The following is a 21,715-nucleotide window of genomic DNA, read 5'->3' as shown; positions in this document are numbered from 1 at the left end:
GGGTGACCCACAGGGACAGACACCCTCAAAGCAAAGAACAAAGGGGCTGTCTCAGTCCCCAGCCCTGCTGTTGGCTCCATGTTAAAGACTCACCTCCTTGGATTGACTACCATAGAGGTGGTATCAAGATTGGCTGAAGCCATAGCAGAGTTGCCATTTGCTTTAGTGGGCCACTAAGATGTTTGGCATACGTACATAAGACTACCATATAGCCACCCTACCCCAATTATTTAAGTTCACATGCATGATACTCACTCAATATTTTTAGCAGAAACAGCTAGCCATGTGCTGGCTACAGTAGTGAACTCCACCCTCCGGAGTTTCAAACACTCATCAGGACTTGGCCAGCCCAGGCTGCGATAGTCACGCCTTTTTCCTAGAAAGAAGCAGGTAATACAAGGAATTATCTTAAAAAAAAAAAAAAAAAAAAAAAAAAAGAAGCAAGCTACAAAGATTCATTTTTAAAGATTTAAAAAGCGTCAGATTTACACAGCACTTTACACATGTAGAGGCATGTGAAGTATTCCCTGCCTCAAAGAGCTACGACCTCAGTCCTGCAATTGGATCCCTGTGAAAAGAGCCCCACACCTGTATGGAACCCAGAGGTCTGTCTATGGTGATCTGATTGCTGGATTGGAACCTAAATAGGATATGACAGGCTCCAATGTGTATGTTTAAAAACTTTTTTATTAATACCTTTCCACATCTGAAGTTTAAGAATAATAATTCTCTGGGTTACACACAAAAAAAGCAACGTGTTACCTGCATTTGTGCACTTGAACTTTTTTGAGGTAAATTATTAAATAGAAAATATTACCAAGGAGGTGCTGAGCTTTCCTTGTCAGTTCTGCAGTTACTTCCAGAATCAATGCAAATATTTTTTGATTATTGTAGCCTCTGTTGTTCTTGTTTCAGAGTGAGATGGAATAATGTCAATATTTTTCAGGGAATAATATTATTATTGATCATGATGGCTGATAACTTTTACACCGTCTTGCTTGTGGATCTAAGAGTACTTTAGAAACCATTAAGAAATTAAATCTCGGAAATCCCTATTAGGTTGGTGAATATTATTCTTCCCATTTTACAAATGAGTAGATTGAGGCAGGGAGATAATTTGTCCATGGTTACTCAGAAGATCAGTGACAAAGTAAGGAATAAGACCAGTGGGCCAAAACCCACTGAAGTCTTTCCACTGACTTCAGTGTGTTTTGGAACAGGCCCTAACATTTCAGATTTCCCGTTTTAATCACCAGTCAATACTGTCTCTCACATGGGAGTTTCAAAACAAGTGGAGTGTATAAACAGAAAAACATTTTAGCCATTAAATAGCTCAGCAAGAGGCTAACTATGCTGGCCCTATATGGTTCTCACTATTACAGTGCTTAATAACATCAACAATACTATGTAGAGAAAAAAAAAAAAAAGCAAGCAAGCAAAGAGCTAAATACATTGCCTGGGCAGCATTTCAAGATCTATTTCTACTTACTTGATTTTCTTTCGCCATTTGGATCCAAATCTTACCTCCTACGCCTGCATGAAAGTGCTTTCCCTTTATTTTTGCAAAATTAAAATAAATCTATTACATCAACTCATAGAAAAGACTGATTAGAGGCCTGTTAAAGGAAGTTGCACTCAGTGTGTCAGTGGGAAAATTCATGCCAGGGTAATCATTTCTCAGCATGTCGGTACTGTGGAATGCATTTCACTCTTCGGTATTCAGTAGTTCACATGGGCATTTCTGAGCCCACCCTCCTGGTGGTGGTGGTGGTGATCATCTCACTAAGGGATGATAATATATAACAAGAGAAAGGATGGTCTACTGGTTAGGGAGCTAGCCTGGGAAGTGGGACATCTGAGCTTATTTCCCTGCTCTAGCAGAGATTCCTACATGACCCTGGGCATGTCACTTTGCCTCTCTGTGCTTCAGCTCTCCATCTGTAAAATGGGGATAAATAGTACTTCCTACCTCACAGGTGTATTGAGAGGATAAATATAATAAAGAATATGAGATGCTCAGATACTATAGTAAAGGACACCATACAAATACCTATGACCGAGATAGCTCAATAATATTTGGGAGCTCAGCATTATGGGGGAGTGTAAGGTCACAGCTCCAATCCAATTTCCAACCTGCGTAGCCTCAAGTAATCTTTACTGTTTAAATATTAAACAAATCCAAGTCTTCCAACTGCTAAAATGGGAGCTTATTAAAAGGCGCATACAGTAACTCCTCACTTAACGTTGTAGTTATGTTCCTGAAAAATGCAACTTTATGCAAAACGATGTTAAGCGAATCCAATTTCCCCACAAGAATTAATGTAAATAGGGGGGCAGGGTTAGGTTCCAGGGAAATGTTTTTTACCAGACAAGAGACATTGTATACATATACAATATAAGTTTTAAACAATTTTAAACCAACAGTTTAATATTGTACACAGCAATGAATGATTGTAAAGCTTGGTTGAGGTGGTGGAGTAAGAGGGTGGAATATTTCCCAGGGAATGCCCTTCGCCTGAGCCCTCAAGTGTTAATACTCCGCTGTTAATGTAGCTTCGCACTCTACAAGACAGCGTGGACTGAGGCAGGAGGGAGGAAACAGAATAGATGCAGGGCAGTAGCTGCAAACACTTCCCTGCAAAAACTGAACTTGATGATGAACCCACGCTCTGCAGCTGGAGCGCACCACTTCCTCCTCCTGACAGCACATGCATGGCTGCACAGGTGCTGACTTGCCCAAGTGCTGGGGGGTGCGTGCATAAGTGAGACACGTGCATTGCCCCTTTAAGTATGCTGACCGCACTTCAAGTATGTTGCTCTTTTAAGCAGATCAGACAGGAAGCAATAGCTTCCTGAAGCTCCCCCCAAGCCCTGTCCCCTCCTCCGCTTTGTGGAGAGGGGGTACAGAGCGGGGGTGGGAGCAGGAACATGGGGACATTCTGACATCAGCATTCCTCTCCCCCCCATCCCCCAGCAAGCAGGAAGTTCCCAGGAGCAGCTTCAAGGGAGAGGGCAGGACAGGAGCAGCACGGCAGTCAGGGGAGGGACAGCTGAACTGCTGGTAGGCAACTGCCAAGACACATACCCTACAGGGAATTTAAGGGAGCTGATGGGGGAGGGGCTGCCAGCCCCCTCTGGTTCTAATCCCCACGAGGAGGGGTTGCTCTTCCAGAGAATTCTGTAAGCAGTGGACAAAAGCAGGCAGCTGCCAAATGACGTAATAAGGGAGCATTGCGCAACTTTAAACAAGCATGTTCCCTAATTGATCAGCAACGTGACAACGTTAACCGAGACGACTAAGTGAGGAGTTACTGTATTAGAACCTTTAAAGTGGCCTCCTAAGTCACAACGTCAAATCCACCCCAACTGGTCAAAGTCAAAAAGTTTCCCTGAGCAGTGGCTCATTGACATGATATGGTCCAGGCATATCGGATTCACAGCAAACAGTACACTAGGGAGTGATGTGGCCAGCATCATGTCCAACCACTTTGACTGTCCTAGTCCAATGAATCAGCTACCCATTTTGCAGCTGGGTGAACTGGAGGTGGCCTTTAAGTCTGAGATTGAATTATACTCAAACCCACAACCTTCAGGATTGTAGTTGAGCACCTTACCCACTTGGCCATCCCATCTTTCAACAGGTCACCGACTAAAATTTGGTGCAATAAGACAGCCCTTTGCTTGAAAATACCAATATGGCTAGCATCAACTCTGCAACATTACCCAAGGACAACACAATCTAGACTTCATGTCTGCTGAAATCCTCCCCATACCTTCATTTCATCTCATCTTGACTATTTGAACTCTCTCCTCTATGGCATCCCCAGGCTCCAGGTGCTTCAGATTCCAGCATGTGCAGAATACCACTGATGGCTCCTGTGGTGGATGCACACCTTCACACTTTTGTCAAGCCTATCTTACAGATCTTGCTTCTTTCTATTTTCCTTCTGCTTTCCCTCTCTGCTCCCTAGCACAACCTTCATCTCTCTCTTCACCTTACTTCACCTCAGTTGGTGCAAGAGTCTTCTCTTCTGCAATTCCTGCCATCTGGAACAGATGTCTAGTCATTGTTTCAGGCCATCACCAAAGAAAACAGTAAAAATAAAAACTCAGCAGTACTTTGTGACTGGGACCATATTTGATTTTTGTCTCAAAGTCCTTGGAGCAGGGATCATTCATTATATCAAATGTATCTCATACTGTGTCTGTCACCGGGGTATCTGAACATACAAAAATGCTGTGCACTTCAATGACACCAGGTAAATTACTACGACTACTACTAACTTCTCCACCTCATTATCTCTCTGGCTTCATTCAAATATTACCCCAAAACATCTTTCCTCCCTTGCTTTTTCTCCTCTCAATTTCTCTCTCTCTCTCATTATTTTTCATTTTACCCCCGAAAGTGTTTTGAAAAACAGCTGAGATGAAAGATGCTATACAAAACACAACTGTGCTGCACTCTAGAAATAGGGGCTCCTAGGAGAATGTTTGTGGGATAGAATTCTAATTGTGCCACATTCATATAGACCGAAATATACTTCTCTAATCTCACTATTATCCATTTGATGTATTAATACAATGAACTGTGAGGCACTGAGGGATTTGCTTTCCCTGAAAACAGTAATTTACCTGGTGGTCCAGGGGAGGGTATCTTTGGGCCACTGATCTCCAGAGCCATTTGGTACAGGTTTTCATCTTCGGCATTAACCCCTTCCTCTCCATTTCTCCCAGGGGGCTCCTGAAGATCCAAGCTTTCTGCTTTTGGTTTCTTTAAACGTTTGACCTGGAATGTGATCTGTAAAAGAACAACATTGTCACAGTTACCCCTACCAAATTATACTGTATTGCACAAATGAAATACATTAGAGGATTCATTTGTGTATGTGAGAGAAAATCCATTTAATTGCTACAGAACTGGAACACTTTCCTTTTAGTTCTGTTCCTAGCACCATCAAAATGGACATCAGGTATCTTCACACTAACTAGACCTTTTAGTTAATATTGTACCCTCCCTTTTATTATAATTTTTCACTGGGGGTAAAAGTCCAAGGCCAGTTAAAGCAGAATAGCATTTTGTTTTTTAGTTTTCTGAATGCATCAAGGTAGATATATTTTTTTTAAAAAAGACAATTGTTTATTAATGTTTTTCATGTTGTTGTCACGATCCCAGGGTATGCGAGAGTCGGGGGTGAAAAATCTTTTATTGGACCAACTTCTGTTCATGAAAGAGACAAGTTTTTACACTACACAGAGCTCTTTTTGAGGTCAGAAAAATACCTAAAGAAGAGTTTTGTGGAGCTCAAAAGCTGCTCTCTCATCAGAGAAGTAGCTCTAATAGAAGTTACTTCAGCTGCCTTGTCTCTCTAAATTTATGCATTTATTTATCAAAATGAATTCAGTTCTGGTAAGTGCCAGATCTGAGAGCATATGAGAATGAAATCCTCTACCTGCACAATGCAGTGTAAATTTCATTCACCAGCAGTGAGACTCAACCATCGTCTCTTGCCTGGACCGCCCCAAAGATAAGAGGTGTACTCTAGCTCCATGGCTCATTCAATACTTGGCCTCTTTGCTACCAATAAAGATGTCAATTAGTAACAATGCTGATGGCAGTTTTGTCTGTTAGGAGGTGGACTGACGCTACCAATTTATTTCTCAGAGGCCATCAACCAGCTCTCAGGTGGTCATGTCTTTTGGTCATTTATGACTCAGGAAAGACTGGTGACCTAGAGATTAAAGACTCTGTATTCCAGGCTGAAGTGTTCAGCCTCCCTTCAAACCATCATTGTTACAGTCATGGTAAATTAGCATATGACTTATGAATGCTACTAAACTATATCTTGCAAATGAGTGCTCTTACCCATTCAGCTTCATCATCATCTCCACAATCTCCAAAACAGGAGCTAGCCAGTCCATCCTGAGAACCTGTCTTTAGAACCCGAATTCCCTGCAAGTCCATCCGACGACCTTTCACCTCCAGTGCCCCCTCAAAGGCTTCAAGAGACCAGGAATTTTCAAACTCGTCTACCAAGGCCAACATTTCTTCAGACATCTGAGCATCTCCCAAACTCTCCATCCCTTCTGAGTCATTGCTTTCTGCAACAACTGTGTCTGAAATGAAATGTCAATAAGCGTCACCAAAATTATTTGTGTTACAATAGTATCCAAAGGCAGTACAAAGGGATATGCCTAAAGTCTTCTACCTGTACAAATATGATGCAGACCATCTAAGACCTTTCATTAAAAAAAAGTAAACACCAAGCAAGGAACTTCCTACAATTTAAAAAAATAAACAACAACAACAACAACAAAAAAAAAACCACAAAAAAACCCCCAAACAAACAAACAAAAACAAAAAATCACAATTTCCACTTTTTGAGAGCCGGAAAACTGATTTTCTTCAACACACCCTGGCTTGTTAAAGTTCTTCAAAACTGTTGAGTTGCATGGGTTTATTTGTTATTATAGGGCTGCTCATGAAAGCTGGATTGACAACAATATTTTGTTTTAATAAACCGAACTGAAATATTTCATTTGAATGAATCCCCTTCCTCACCATGAACATGCATGCACACAAAGGACTCTGAAAAGTGACATAAGCAAACAAGGTTTAGGTGAAATTTAGACCTTGCCATGACCATGGCAGTTGTACTCTCAGTACCAACTGCTCTTTTATTTTTTTCAGAATCAGAAGTATTGAATAGGAAGATCACTGCTCGCTCACTGTGCATCACAAATGGTCAGAAGCTATTGGAAAGTCTTTAGGAAAATATAGGTCTTTGCATAATGATGCTTCATCAATTGCTGATTCAAAAGTGGACAACTCTAGATCAATTCTCATTCTTCTTCTCCCTGTCCATGACAATTGTCTTTGTTTCAGTGGGAAGACAGACAGCTGCTTCTCTGTAGCTTTCTGAGCTTGAGCACTGAGGACGTGGCTACACTTGCAGATGTAGAGCGCTGGGAGTTAAACCAGCCTTCGGAGACCGCAGCAGGGAAAACGCCGCCGTGTGTTTACACTGTCAGCTGCAAGCGCACTGGCGCAGCCACATTAGCAGCTCTTGCAATGCCACAAAGAGCAGTCCATTGTGGTAGCTATCCCAGCGTACGAGTGGCTGCAACATGCTTTTCAAAGGGGGGGAGGGGGGCGGGGAGTGTGACAGGGAGTGTGTTGTGTGTACGTTGGGGGAGAGACTGTGTTTTGGGGGGCAGAGAGTGTGTCAGCATGCTGTCTTGTAAATTCAGACAGTTGCAGGCCCCCCGCCCCCCCGGCATTCCACAGTAATTATTTGCTTTGTCCCGCAGCAGATAAGCATGCCGCCTGTCAGAAAGGGAGCTTTCAAAGGGGATATCCCAGGGGTTCTCAAACTGGGGGTCAGGACCCCTCAGGGGGTTGTGAGGTTATTACATGGGGGGGGGGGGGTTTGAAAGCTGTCAGCCTCCACCCCAAACCCTGATTTGCCTCCAGCATTTATAATGGTGTTAAATATATAAAAAAGTGTTTTTAATGTATAAGGGGGGGTTGCACTCAGAGGCTTGCTGTGTGAAAGGGGTCACCAATACAAAAGACTGAGAACCCGTGGGATATCTGCATGCCTGCAGCAGAGTTGAGAGAGTGAGTAGAGTGGCCACTTTACTTCAGGGGATTATGGGATGTTTCCGGAGGCCAATCACAGTGCAGTAATGCAACGCGTCGTCCACACTGACGCCCAGGCGTTTCAGCCGGGGCGCATCAAACTTTATGCTTCTCGTGGAGGTGGATTACCAGGAGCGCTCCAGCTGCAGAGTCCAGGCACTCTAAGTGCCTTGCTCGTGTGGACACCTCAGGAGTTAGGGCGCCCGGGGCTGATTTAATGTGCTCTAACTTGCAAGCGTAGCCAAGCCCTGACATGGAGTAAAACTCTCCATGTCTTGATCTTACCTCTCGAACTACTAAGGTGAGAATGAGATGGATATATAAATGAACATAGTGTGTTCTAGGAAATAGTATCCTTAAATCTGGACCATACTCTACTCTCTGGGCTTTTACTTGGACCCTAATACTTTTTTCTGTTAGGCTTGAGGAAGAAGAGTGGGGAACAGAATAGGATCAGCTTTAAAGGTTACTTGTTTCTCTTCCTCTCTCTCCCTGGAATAAGGAGACGAAATAAGGAGTTTTCAAGTGCCACAGAGTGAAACGTTATCAAGATCCATTTCAGCAGTTTACCTCATTACTATTGTGTTTCACTAGGGAAAGTAAAAGGGAGGAAAACTCACCAGGATTGCTGTCTGAGGAGTTCAAAATCTGAAGGGTGTTAAATATTAATGCACACAATTCTCTGACTCTTATGTCATGCAGGGGATTGCTTTAAGGCCTTATACAGTACACCCCTAGTAAAACTCACATTAAAGAGGCAGAATGTGTCAAAGATGCTTCACACACTATTTTAAAAACTTTATAACATCTTAAAGGTTTCATTATTATTTCACTTTGGGAGGAGCAGCAACTCGAGAAACAAGTCATGTTCCAGTAAATGAGAGTATTGTACACAGCCTGTGTTTTTGCCCACACAAACTAAAAGAAACAGGGCACTTGAAAGGTAAAAGAAACTCGGTCATAGCCTTGGCTGCAGCACCTTTAATTTGTCTGCTGTTTGGGAAGGACTTGAAAGATCATATAAGAAATCAACTGAATTAAGAAATAGCCTTTCTTCTGTCTTGTCATAAGTGTTTCATCCTTGTGGCAAGCAAAACTGGAGAGCACATCTATAGGAAGGAAAACAGCTCTTCCGAAAAGGAAGCTCGGCTTGAAGTGTAGAAAGTGGCTCATTGTCCAAGCATGCACCGAAATTCTAAGGATGACTTACTTTCCAGTCTCAGGGAGGAAGGGTCTCCTGTTGAACTCTGAACAAAGGCTTCTGGATCTTCTTCTATATCTCCCTCAGAGTTTTCTTCCTCAGCTGTTATTACAGACTCTTGGGGGTCACCGAAGTACTTCTGCTTGTCATGGCTGCCATCATGGTTTCTCTCATGACAGTGGCCTGTAAAAAACAGAGAAAGAGACACACACATTATAAATCACCTTCCCTCTGGACACATCTAATACAAACCCTAAATTATTAAGTTGCAGAAGCAACACTCTAGAAATGACATTCCACCCCTTTCCTTCTTCTCCTACAAGGTACCGAGGATCCTCAACTCAGTGAGATTTTAGTGGGAGTGCAGAGTGCTAAGCACTTTGCTAGATCAGGCCACTAAAAGTTCAGAATACAAGGATCTCAGATGCTTAATCTACTCTGATTTTCTCTTTCATTAGTAGCCCAGTTTCTTCTCCTGGAAGATTACTGGAGCAACTAGTACCTGGGGGAAAAAAACACTGGGTGTTAACTGGGATGTATATTTCTGAAGCACGATTTAGTCATATTATTATAACCTAAGCTAAAATCATAAATTCATTGAAATTTAACTCAAAATTCAGAACTCCTTGGTGTCGGCATACAGATTTGGAAGCCCAGAACCCATTGAAGACATAAAAAGGACTACACAAAATGTCTGGGAGAAATTTCACAAAAATCAGACCCAGAAGGAAAGACAGTAATGAGCATAGACAGAGCAATATATCCATTTATCTTGCATTATGATTACACTGCTCTCTTGACATTCTTCGGTAAAACCTCAGGGTAAACAAGCGATGTGAATAAATCTTAACAGAGTCTGAAAAACAGCCTGAAATAAGGAGTAGCCACTTAAGAATCTAACCACAAACTCGTAATATTTTCAATCTCTAAAGTACATTTCAACTGCAGATCTCAAATGCTTTATCAGTGTTAATTAACAGTAAATCTCAATGTTCCTACCTTATGCACTTATATGACCCTCATCACAGTAGTATCTGAGCACCTACTATATTTTATTTATCAATGTAAGGAATCAAATGCCCACCCCTCACAAAACCCCAGTGAGGGACGGAAGTGCTATTATCACCATTTCACAGCTGGGGAACTGAGGCATAGAGAGACTAAATGACAAAGGAAATTTGCATTGGAATAGGAAACTGAGCCCAGGTATTCAGTTTCAGACTAGTGTCCTAACCACTGGACCTTCCTTCTTGTCTCCTGTGAGTGAGGTAAGAATTATTGCATTCTGTTTCCAGATGAACATACTTAGAGATGAAGTAGTGAATCAGTGGCAGAGTTGGAAATAAAATGCAGGAGTCCTGAGGCTCAGTCCCCAACTCTGTCCTCAAAGATGCTAGTCACATTGCTTACTGCATTATGGAAAGTGTGCCAATTCCACAGTGATGGGTGTGGTAATAAGCTCCTGAATAGATGAGTCGTTTTCAACCTTTTGCACACAGTTTTAGGATCTCCTTCTGACAAAGACAGACACACAGAGAAAGGGAGGATGATTGTGACTTCCAGACTGAAAAACCATGGAACAGATCATGCTGTCTCCAAAGCTTATTCTTTGATACTGGAACTTTAGAATTTCTCTGTCTTTGTAGAAAAAATCCAGTGGGAATTGTGGGTGATCAGAACCTCTGAAAAATCAGCTCACACATTTTTACTGGGGATGCACCAACACAAACAAACAAACAAACAAAAAAACCGCTAGATCTTTAAACCTCCTAGTGACAGTAAATATTTACTTCTCTTTAGCTTTTCAGCTGTATATTGAGATGTTGGCTAAACTAAATTTTTTGAAATGGGTGAATGATGAAACAAAATGGAAAAAGTAAACGTTATGAACTGTTTTAACATCTGCCATACAATTAAATTCTTTCTGGTTTTCACACTTTACTTCTTTCACCAGTCATTGTATCTCTGCCTTTTTCCCCTTCTACTCTCCACGCCTTCAATGAATATTTAATTTTTTTCATCTTTTTAAATCTTTGCAATACGCAGAGAGCTTCATATGTAATTTATAAGAAATGGTGTGCACAAGATCCCAAAGCTGAAATTAGTCCTTCTGGCTGACATCAACACCAGACTGACTTTGATGCAAGTCAGGTGCATTCTAAGAATATGATGCCCTTCAGCGGAGGGAACCTTGGTCAACTTAGCATTCTGATGAAGAAGAAGAAAGTAGAAGAGACTGAGGTACAGACAGGTTTTTTTTTTTTTTTTCAAACTATTTTAAAATTAAAAAAACTGGGAATAGCAAGGGAAAAATACTAAGACATTTAAAAGAATTACTTAAGACTAGCATCGTTAATATTAATTTACAAACACTGACAGCTAAAAACAGACTGCATGAGAGAGTTGGTTTCTTGGGATCAGAAGTGCTGCTATATATAGAAAGCCAAGTGGCCTAAATTTTTTAATTACTGCTTCCAGTTGCCTGGCATCACTGGAGAAGAGAGAAGCTAGTTAAAGCCAAAAATCTTTGCAGATTGGATCAAGTTATTGATGCTGGTGAAAAGTCTCAAGTTAGAACTTTAAATCCTCTGCCCCCAATGATAGGTGCCAGAAGAATAACTGGAGAACATGGGGTTAGAAGGATGGACTAAAAGGTTGTAACATAGCCCAGAAGCACGTGACCATTCATGGGCTGTAGACTTATTATTATTAATTATTTGTGTTACTATAAGATCTAGGAGAGCCCCAGTCACAGATCAGAACTCCATTGCATCAGGCACTGTACAGACAGATTAAAAAGAGTTCCTGACCGAAACCCAGGTGAACATTTCCAACCTCTCTTGTATTCTTGTTTCCCAGTTTATCAGCAGTAGAGTTCTGTGTGTAGAGCTACTGCTGATGAAGCTAAGACAGAACACAGGGGATTCTATTCTACCTTGTGCAATACCAACAGAATAGTTTACTAAGTTCCAGTCAGTTGCATCTGTGTTACACTGACGATAAAGAGGTTGCATAGGTGACATTAGGTCGTTATTTGGCCTGCAAGGCCTTTATTATAGGATTTGATGTAAGAGAAGGGGGAAAAAAAGCCCAGATTGATTCTTCAAGTCATGCTAACTTTGCAGAGCTAGAAATTGGAGGGTTAGGGGGAAACTCTTTACCTATAAAGGGAGTCCATTTAATGGGAAAATCAGGGACACATTAAGAACCCTCAATGACATACTTTGAAAGTCACTTGTGAGCAGGAGTGCATATCAATTGCATTGATGTACTGTCAACTGCCACATCTGTGTTTACTTTCCTTCCATCCCCGTAATTCATTGATAGGCTGTGGGCATCCAATGATGAACACTAGGCTAGCAATAATTATGGCTGTTGCTTATACCATTTCCCTGATTAGTGTGGAAAGAGTTTCCCTTCTCATTCCCCACCCCTTGCCCCCAGGGTATCATATTATAAAATACACTGTTATGGCATGTTTTTTCCAGATGAAAGTCTCAACTCACCAGATAAATGGTGCTAGAAACCACCATGTGTAATCATGGTTGACACTAGCATGGTTTCAAATACTAAACAGAACAGGTACATTTCATTTGAATTAATAGAACTGCAGTATGCAAATACGCTAAAGAAAGAAGGTATCTAACTAGGAACTTACATGCCCCCATTACCATAGTATGAATACCTGATTGACTGGGATACCCTGAAGTCAGGGCCACCACTAAATGAGCCAAGCTGCTTGTAGGGCAGCAGCACAGAATGCACACAGGAGTACCACAAAGAAAGGGAAAGGATCAGAGATATTAGAATGTCCTCCTTTAATTGATCTGTAAGGCCCTCTCCTCCATCTATTCCCTCCTAAACATTTCACGTCATGTCAAAAGGGGAGAGGTGGCATTTAGTAACAAATATATGAAGTATCAAAACACTGAAACTCCCTATACCATTTTACATTGCAATTACTTTGGGGGCAACTGTGCTTGTGTTTGTAGAGTACCTACTACAATGCAGTCCTGATCCTGATTGGGGCCTCTGGGTATTACTGTAATTAAAATTTTAAACAATAGGGAGAAGACCCGTTAGATCCTCCATTCTACTTAGCACAAGGAGATAAACTGCACTAGGAAGGAAGGAAAAGAGCAGTACAGCAACAAAGAGGAAAATGGGGAAGGATGATTTCAGCCTTTAGCAGCAACTGGAATGCACATTTGTGCATGTGTGGTGATAGAAAAAGGGTAGTGAGCAGGAGAAGAGGAGGAGTTGAGAGAGGGCAAGCACTGATCATCCCATCCTGGGAAGATCTAAGAGTTGTATGTGTATTAGACGCTAAGCATAGCTCATGAGGTGCTTCATGGTCTCAGACAACATCCGATGGTCCAGGGACATCTACATCGAACACGTCACCGGCCACTGACAGTACCAGGAGGTGTGAGCCGGAACGACATCGTGCTTCGACTACAAGAAAGGGACTGAGAGACTTTATCCATTGGACCATATGAACTGGAACCATAATCTCACTGAACGTTAAATCTCATCAAATGAGGGTCAATCCATCCTCATCATTGTATCCACTCATTATATACTCCACACCTGAACATAGCCATTATATGAACAACATACCCTCATATCTCAATGTCTGTACTTTGACCTGTCAACCTTTTACCCCCAATCAGGAATACTGAATGCATCCGATGAAGTGAGCTGTAGCTCACGTAAGCTTATGCTCAAATAAATTTGTTAGTCTCTAAGGTGCCACAAGTACTCCTTTTCTTATTACAGACTATGTATTCCTTATGCCATCCGATCCTAAACCAAACTTCGCACCCTTGATAACCTGTACATTATTCCCTGATAACAAGAAACTTTTATGCTTCAACTCTGTGCCATTCACTTTTTAAAAGCATCATCTTAATAAAATTTTTAAACTGCAACTCAAGTAACCAGGCTTCTCTTTGAAGACAAAAATCATATTTGGGGAAAAATATCCATCTCTTATTTGTTAAGTCAAAAACTTTTTTGTGAACAGCATAGACTCAAACACAAAGAGTCCCTGCCCCAAAGAACTTGTATGCAGAAAAGACTGGATGCCTGGGAAATTGCAGAGGTTTTCATTAATTATTACTGTTGGCTTATGCCTTGTGGGTCTCATGGAAGCAGAGTGTCTAGAAGGGACTCAACCATGGAGTCAAACTTTTTACACTAACAGTAATGAAGTGATTCCTTGAAGTGTTGTTCCTTGACTTTAGCAAAGCTTTTGACACGGTCTCCCACAGTATTCTTGCCAGTAAGTTAAAGAAGTATGGGCTGGATGAATGGACTATAAGGTGGATAGAAAGCTGGCTAGATTGTCGGGCTCAACGGGTAGTGATCAATGGCTCCATGTCTAGTTGGCAGCCGGTATCAAGTGGAGTGCCCCAAGGGTCGGTTCTCGGGCCGGTTTTGTTCAGTATCTTCATTAACGATCTGGAGGGTGGTGTGGATTGCACCCTCAGCAAGTTTGCATATGACACTAAACTGGGAGGAGAGGTAGATACACTGGAGGGTCGGAATAGGATACAGAGGGACCTAGACAAATTGGAGGATTGGGCCAAAAGAAATCTGATGAGGTTCAACAAGGACAAGTGCAGAGTCCTGCACTTAGGACGGCAGAATCCCATACACCGCTACAGATTAGGGACCGAATGGCTCAGCAGCAGTTCTGCAGAAAAGGACCTAGGAGTTATAGTGCATGAGAAGCTGGATATGAGTCAACAGTGTGCCGTTGTTGCCAAGAAGGCCAATGGCATTTTGGGACGTATAAGTAGGGGCATTGCCAGCAGATCGAGGGACGTGATCATTCCCCTCTATTCGACATTGGTGAGGCCTCATCTGGAGTACTGGGTCCAGTTTTGGGCCCCACACTACAAAAAGGATGTGGAAAAATTGGAAAACGTCCAGCGGAGGGCAACAAAAATGATTAGGGGACTGGAACACATGACTTATAAGGAGAGGCTGAGGGAACTGGGATTGTTTAGTCTGCGGAAGAGAAGAATGAGGGGGGATTTGACAGCTGCTTTCAACTACCTGAAAGGGGGTTCCAAAGAGGATGGATCTAGACCGTTTTCAGTGGTAGTGGATGACAGAATGAGGAGTAAAGGTCTCAAGTTGCAGTGGGGGAGGTTTAGGTTGGATATTAGGAAAAACTTTTTCACTAGGAGGGTGGTGAAAAACTGGAATGCGTTACCTAGGGAGGTGGTGGAATCTCCTTCCTGAGAAGTTTTTAAGGTCCGTGTTTAAACTTTAAGAAGTTTTAAAGCCCTGGCTGGGATGATTTAGTTGGGGATTGGTCCTGCTTTGAGCAGGGGGTTGGACTAGATGACCTCCTGAGGTCCCTTCCAACCCTGATATTCTGTGATTCAGACTCAGATATCTTAAAATCTAAATTAGTCACCAATAATGCTGTTTATTTCTTGCATTACATTTGCCATGGACAGCAATGGCACATTGCTCATTTTCACAGCCTGATTCCCATATAGCATCCCGCAGCCTTCGGCTAGTAACAATGTAGGAGAATCAAAGTGAAAACATACGCAGGTTTTCATTTTTAAAGCATGTAGTTAATTACAGGAATGGAGTCTATGTTGTGTTTTTATTCTTGGCTTTTTGGTTCATGGATTACAATGTTGCCAAGCTTCAATATTTTATCATGAATCTCATGATGCATGTTAAGTCCCTGCTCCTGGTTTCATGTGATTACATAAGAATCTCAGCTTTCATTAAAAAAATACAATTTAAAAAGTTTCTAGCACTCACGGCTGCAAAGAAATGCTTGCAAGCATGACCCATAAAGGTTCCACCATCACCACAAGTCAAACAACAAGAATGCAACCTGAATAAATTTTTAAAACCATGATTTTTTGGGGGCCTGACTTATTATTTTACCTAGCTAAGGTGTTTGAGAACAAGGGTTTCCTTGTTAAATAAAACCACTGCAGTGTAACCAGACAACCCCAGCACAGCAGGAAGTCAATCTAGTGAGTGAGTGTCAGGGTACAAAACAGACTGATGGAAGGGCTAATAAAAGAAAATTAATCCCATACTTGTGCACTTGGGTTTACTTCCACAATATAGTACACCTCACAGTGAATTTAGTATAGTTCTACTCCATAACTCAAGTGTTTCTTTCACTGTCAAAGCAGCACACCCCTATGCTTCACAGAGATGGAAATGCTACTCAGTAGATAGGCAAGTCCAACTGTAAGTATTTGAGGAATGTTACACTATAAACTGCATCCTGTTTAACCTCACTGCCAATTGCCTATATAGAACCACACAGGTACATATCATATTGCCAGCTAACAATAAGAGAGATAATGTACATTACTCATTCTCACACAAAAACTAGTGACAATTCATGGATCCCAGGAAGGTTTAAGGAGACACTTACTACTAGGGTGTCTACAAATTAAAATTTAAAACTGAAGACTTTAGATATATCCACCATACAACTGAAATTTCAACACAACATATCATTTATCTGTTTGCAGGCCCAGAAGTGTGTTTGGTGCTTTACAGAACAAACAGGATGGAAGAAACGGTTCATGCCTCAAAGAGCTTATAATGTAATTTAGTACTAGTGAGCCTACCACCAACACCACCATCTTGGGTGGTGATCCTTACAGGTCTCAAATTATCCAGGTTTTAGATCCATCAAGCACTTGGAAAGGAGATCTCCGTGGATGGGTCATTCAGTCGATGGCACTCTTCTCTCTACATCAATACTGAGCCAACATCCCAGCATAATGTTAGGAGCAGTTGTGCTGCTAGAGGTGACATCTTTCAGGTGAGATATAAAACTAAGGCCTTGACCTCTTACAGTAATTAAGATTCCCACTCCACCTCCTATAAGAGTTGCAGTGTTAAATCCAACAGTTATGATTCGAGTGATTACATTCTGCATCTCAGAATACTTCCTGCAGTTTCAGGTGGATATGATATTCAGTTTCTTAAAATTTTGTGCACTATTAAACAGCTGCTACTTTTCATCCCACTTTTCAGTTATGGGTGATTTACTTTTGTATGCTATTTTGGTTACAAAACACGCTGAGACCCTTTGGAGCGAAGACACTCTAGTAGCATAAGATAGCATTAACTAAATTAACTGAATAGCATGCAATCTTAGTTAAAAATAAATAGTCTTCGCAGAAACTAGAGGATAATGACCAGAGCCTCAGATGGCATAAGACAGCATAGCTCCACTGACTTCAGTGCAGCCCCGCTCATTGAACAGTAGCTGGGATTTGGCTCTAAACACCAAGCAGCATCCACACCATCCCATTTGTCACTGCGTTGCCTATTGTTTCTTTATAGAGGAATACATATTTACATTATTATTAAAAAAACACTCACCATCCTGAGTTCTGTTAGCACAGAGCACAAAGTGAGACACGCTTACTGAACAAGCTGGGACTACAGCGTCACCAGGGATTCTTTCTGATGACATGACCTAGCCTCCCTGAAATGGCTACAGAGAATCCTGCTCCACGACTGATACTGAGGAGACTAGAGTTTGCTATTTTACAGCACCCAAAGATGTGCAAGACAGGGCCCCTGCCCTATAGAGCTTGTAATCTAGTCTTGAGATGAGCTACAATGAATAAAGGAAACAAGCAGCAGGGAAGGGATGGGATAAGGAAAGATGCTATGATCATGGGGCTTTCCAATACTGTCCTAGCTGTGTCTTAGTGGGTCAGTAAAAAAAATTAAAATAATTAAATAAGGAAGATAAGTGATAATAGACTCTACTGTTGTACTGACTCACTCACTGGGATTACATGGCTATGGTAAAATATGGAACAAACAAACTGCAGTAGGACATGCATCACAAACAAACAACAATTCTCTCCCCATTTTTCAAACTCTGAACTGGCTTTTTGCCACCACAATGCATGATTCTGCTCCCACTGAAGCCAGTGGAAATTTTGCCACTGACTTCAATAAGGGCAAGATTGGATTCCACAATGCTTATAAATAATGCAAACATACTTGAAGTTCCAAAGCATCAAGCAGCCAGTAAAAATCATAGGCAGTGCTGCCGAGGACTACAGTTGGCATCCAGCATTCTCAGGTAGCGAAGGACATAAGGTTTCCTTCTCCATTGGAATACTGCAAAGTCAGCTCAGTAGCAAACATTTAACTGAATAGCTCTCTTTTCCTGCTCTCCATTTCTCTGCTTGGTCCCTGCTTTGGACCTAATTTGCTGGATGTGCACTGTACTCCTGAAAGCATAGGCTATGATTTCTAATGGCTGCTTCAGTTGTAGAACTCTCAAATATTATTAAAGAGCTAACATCCAAGAAGAACTCAGAATTCAGATTAGTTTAATCTCAACTCTTTTCATTATTTCATACAGAAAGGTTGATCATATTTACAGGTGTTTTTTTAAAAAAAACTTTAAAAAATACTATTGACAGCTTTCAGTCAATAGTATTTGCAACAGTACCTATGAGTGAGAAAGTAGAGCTAACTAGAAACTGAGTGAAATGCAAAACATAAACCACCCTCCTGAGTGGCAAAAAGTAATTTTTTTTAAAATTGTCAGTTATAATTTAAGCCGTTAGTAGTAAACTCCTCCTTTAGGTTACCTTTCAGTGGTCCTTAGTCACGTGGGCTGGGCTTTGCAGAAGCACTCCGTGCTGGTCTCCCAGTCTAGTTAATAGTTTCAGGTGAGCAAAGTTAGGCCAACACAGAGTGATTCTGAACATCCCACCCACATACACCAGTGTGTAGAGGGCATCACAACTTGTTGTGCCTTTTGCAAACAGAGCAAGCCACCTCATTCTAATTTTACAATGAAGTATGTAAAGTTCATTCTTTTTTATTACATTATCCCAGTAACAGGTTTTCAATTAAGAGGATTATTACATAGTAAATCAGTCTTCAATAGTGGGAAAATATTTTGTTTTTTTAACCTGGGGGGGTAACCAAAAAATTCATTTATTTAAATTGGCTTAGCTATAGATTTATTTTTAAGACTAACCATTAATCTCAGTACAGCAGTTTTTTTATGATGAAGGCTTATTTATTTATTTATTTATTTATTTAAACAGAGATGCTGTCTGATAAAACCAGATTTCTTGTTCATGTTAAGAGATGGTAATACCTTACCATTGCATAATGGACCTATCTCTGATGAGCACAGCGCCACAAATTGCCCTTATGAAATATAAACCTACAATAAATAAAACATGAATAGAAAAATTGAAGAGGAAGATCTGCCTGTTTAAATTTGTATGCTGTGTGGTTTGGAAGGGACACACACCAAGACAACATACCCTTGGAGAATCCATTGGGCTGCTTTACAAACAGTGTAGCAAACCCTTTAAAAAATATCCTCTTTAATAATTAAGGGAGGGAATGAAGGGCAAGAGGGGACCTAGCTATATTAAATCACTGCACACCCTCCGTTTCTTCTCCTTGATCGTCACTGGCTACAACAGAAGCTCGTTCTTTATGACGCGGGTATAGAAGCCACAGTGTGCTCTCAGAGCTGTCTGGGAACGGGGCCCAAACATGGAAGAAGGTATCTAAATTTAACTCTCCATCCCCGTCAGCAGATAAGAGACTAGAAAATGAGATTAGCAATGCCTCTCTCAGAGTGCTCCACTGCTACATATAGAGCAGCAGGTTAAGCAGCATTGTGGTCTGAATTTCAATTAGTGAATCAAAAATTACTCGACTTCCTTTGGAGAAAGGCGGGGGGGGAGAGAGACAGAGACACACACACATACAAGTTCAGAATGCTGATGGCTCGTCCTCAGTGAGTTCTCCTATGCACTTGGTCCTGCATTTGCTAAATAAAAGTATTTAAAATTTAAAACCACTATTACTTTTCTCTCCACATGGCTATGTCAGTTCATAATCACACAATAGACCATTCAGCTCACTTATGAGACAGACCCCATCATTGGTTGGCAGCAGTGAACTTCCTGAAGGGGGTCTGATGTCAACTTTTGATCAGGGGTGGATTCTCCCTGTCACTACTACAAATCAAGGCAACAGAGATCCACTAAGTTCAAATTAAAAATAAGTCTACCCAGAATTACTTGCCCTCACTTTTTATAGAAGAGTCAGGCCTGATCTACACACAAATTTTGTATGGGTATAACTATTTCGGCCAGTGGTGTGATTTTTTTTTTTTTTTTAAGAACCAAAATAGCTGTACTAGAATACAAGTGCAGTTATACTGGTATAGCTTTTTCTCCTTCCTGTACATGAGTAAGTTATATGGGTATAAGCACCTTTTTACCCCCTGTGACCCGTGGTGCCTGGGGCAGCCCTCACCGGAAATGCCAAGGTCAGGGCAGGCTGCAAAAGGGAGAGCAGATACACAGAATCACCTCTGTGACAACTGAAATATCCTCAACCATAGGCTGAAAGGCACCATCTGTCTGCTCCACAGACAAAGGACTGGAGGTACATTTGCCTTCATTAGGCCCATTGCTATTTTTAACAGGCAAATAATTGGAAACAGTTTTCCCTTCAACAGATAAACCATTGCTTTCCACAAACAGTGGCTCATCACACTGAGCTACTTTAAGCACATCACTTTTACTTGGGTCAGGCTCACTTTCATAAAACTTCACTTGCCAGCAATCCATCACCCACCAGAAATCTGCCCTTTCGTTAGGGCTTCAAACTGACCATCAACTTTGATTTGCTCTAAAGAAATGTTTCCCTGAGCTTCTTTCTGCACTTCATCTAATTCCAGATTCACTGCTGAGATATTAGACATTCAGAAATTTCTTCACCATATAAACTGCTTTTCTGACTGGACAAACAGCTATTTTCCACAATCCCAAGGCTAGAGACACCCTCTTCCTTGTTACAGCATACCTGGTTAAACACGCCACTGCTTAGAGAGTCAAACACACCCACACACCCCCGCCACCTTCACAGACAATACAGAGGATTCACATTCATACTTTTTCTGGGACTGGGTTATGACATTACCCTGATTAAACATAGTTACCACATTATTAAACAACATACCAACGTTCATATAAACTGAACAGACTATCTCCATCATTGCTGTAAAGAGGAGCTGGGCTTCCAGGATAGCACAGCTCCTACTGTTCTTTCATTATTTTGATTTGGAGTTTAAGTTTGGCAACTTCGGTCTCAGCTTGCAGCAGCTCCAGTCACCTCTTGTGAGATTCTGTCTCTCTCTCTCCAGCTTGCTTGGTTCTTTCCTCAGCTTCTTTTTCCAGCTGGGCCAAGGCTTGCTACTCTTGCATCCGAAGTTCTGCCATTTCTCTCTTATGTTGAGGACGCTGTCCCTCTTTCAGGGTTTGACGTTTTGATTGTGGATCACTCATTGTGATTAACTTTAACCTTTGACACAGTTTTAAAATTTCAAATTTGGAATAGCGTGGGGTTCTGATCCAAAACCAAACGACCTGGTTCTGTGAATCCTGCCGACTACACCAATGTGACCCATGGTGCTCGGGCAGGCCTCACTGGAAATGCCAATGTCAGGGAAGGCTGCAAAAGGGAGAGCAGATACTTCCAAGCCTGGTAGGTAACACTGAAGTTATTCTCCTCAACCAGTCACAAACTGTACTTCTCATCCCCCACACTGGTTATCAAGAAGCAAAAAAGAAATCACACAGCCCTCTTTATTGCATTCCCGTTTTCTGGCTCCCAATCAGCACCTAGGTCCAGTACAGTGAGAAGTTATTTTAAACTCTGCTCACATTTACAAAAATGTTCTTCTGACCCCAAAGCGTTGGCCATGTCACCAGGTCAGTATAGGTTTGGATCTTACCCAAAATATCACGCTGCCAGCCAATCCTTTAGTGTCTAAAACTAAAGGTTTATTATAAAGAAAAAGGAAA

At 41.5% G+C, this 21,715-nt stretch overlaps 1 protein-coding gene across 1 annotated transcript in view; it reads right to left on the bottom strand.

The window, feature by feature from the left end:
- Positions 1 to 21,715, bottom strand: part of TTC17 (tetratricopeptide repeat domain 17) — an 89,044-nt gene that overhangs the window by 13,451 nt on the left and 53,878 nt on the right. Inside the window, exons 17-20 of the mRNA XM_074955305.1 lie at positions 8,850 to 9,023; positions 5,864 to 6,114; positions 4,633 to 4,798; positions 256 to 376 (exon numbers count right to left, since the gene is read on the bottom strand). Of these exons, the coding sequence (XP_074811406.1) occupies positions 256 to 376; positions 4,633 to 4,798; positions 5,864 to 6,114; positions 8,850 to 9,023 (712 nt within the window). The remainder of the gene's footprint in view (positions 1 to 255; positions 377 to 4,632; positions 4,799 to 5,863; positions 6,115 to 8,849; positions 9,024 to 21,715) is intronic.

The sequence above is a fragment of the Natator depressus genome, chromosome 6 (assembly GCF_965152275.1).
Source record: "Natator depressus isolate rNatDep1 chromosome 6, rNatDep2.hap1, whole genome shotgun sequence".
Taxonomy (NCBI): Eukaryota; Metazoa; Chordata; order Testudines; family Cheloniidae; genus Natator; species Natator depressus.
This window is presented reverse-complemented; position numbering and strand designations above follow the sequence as displayed.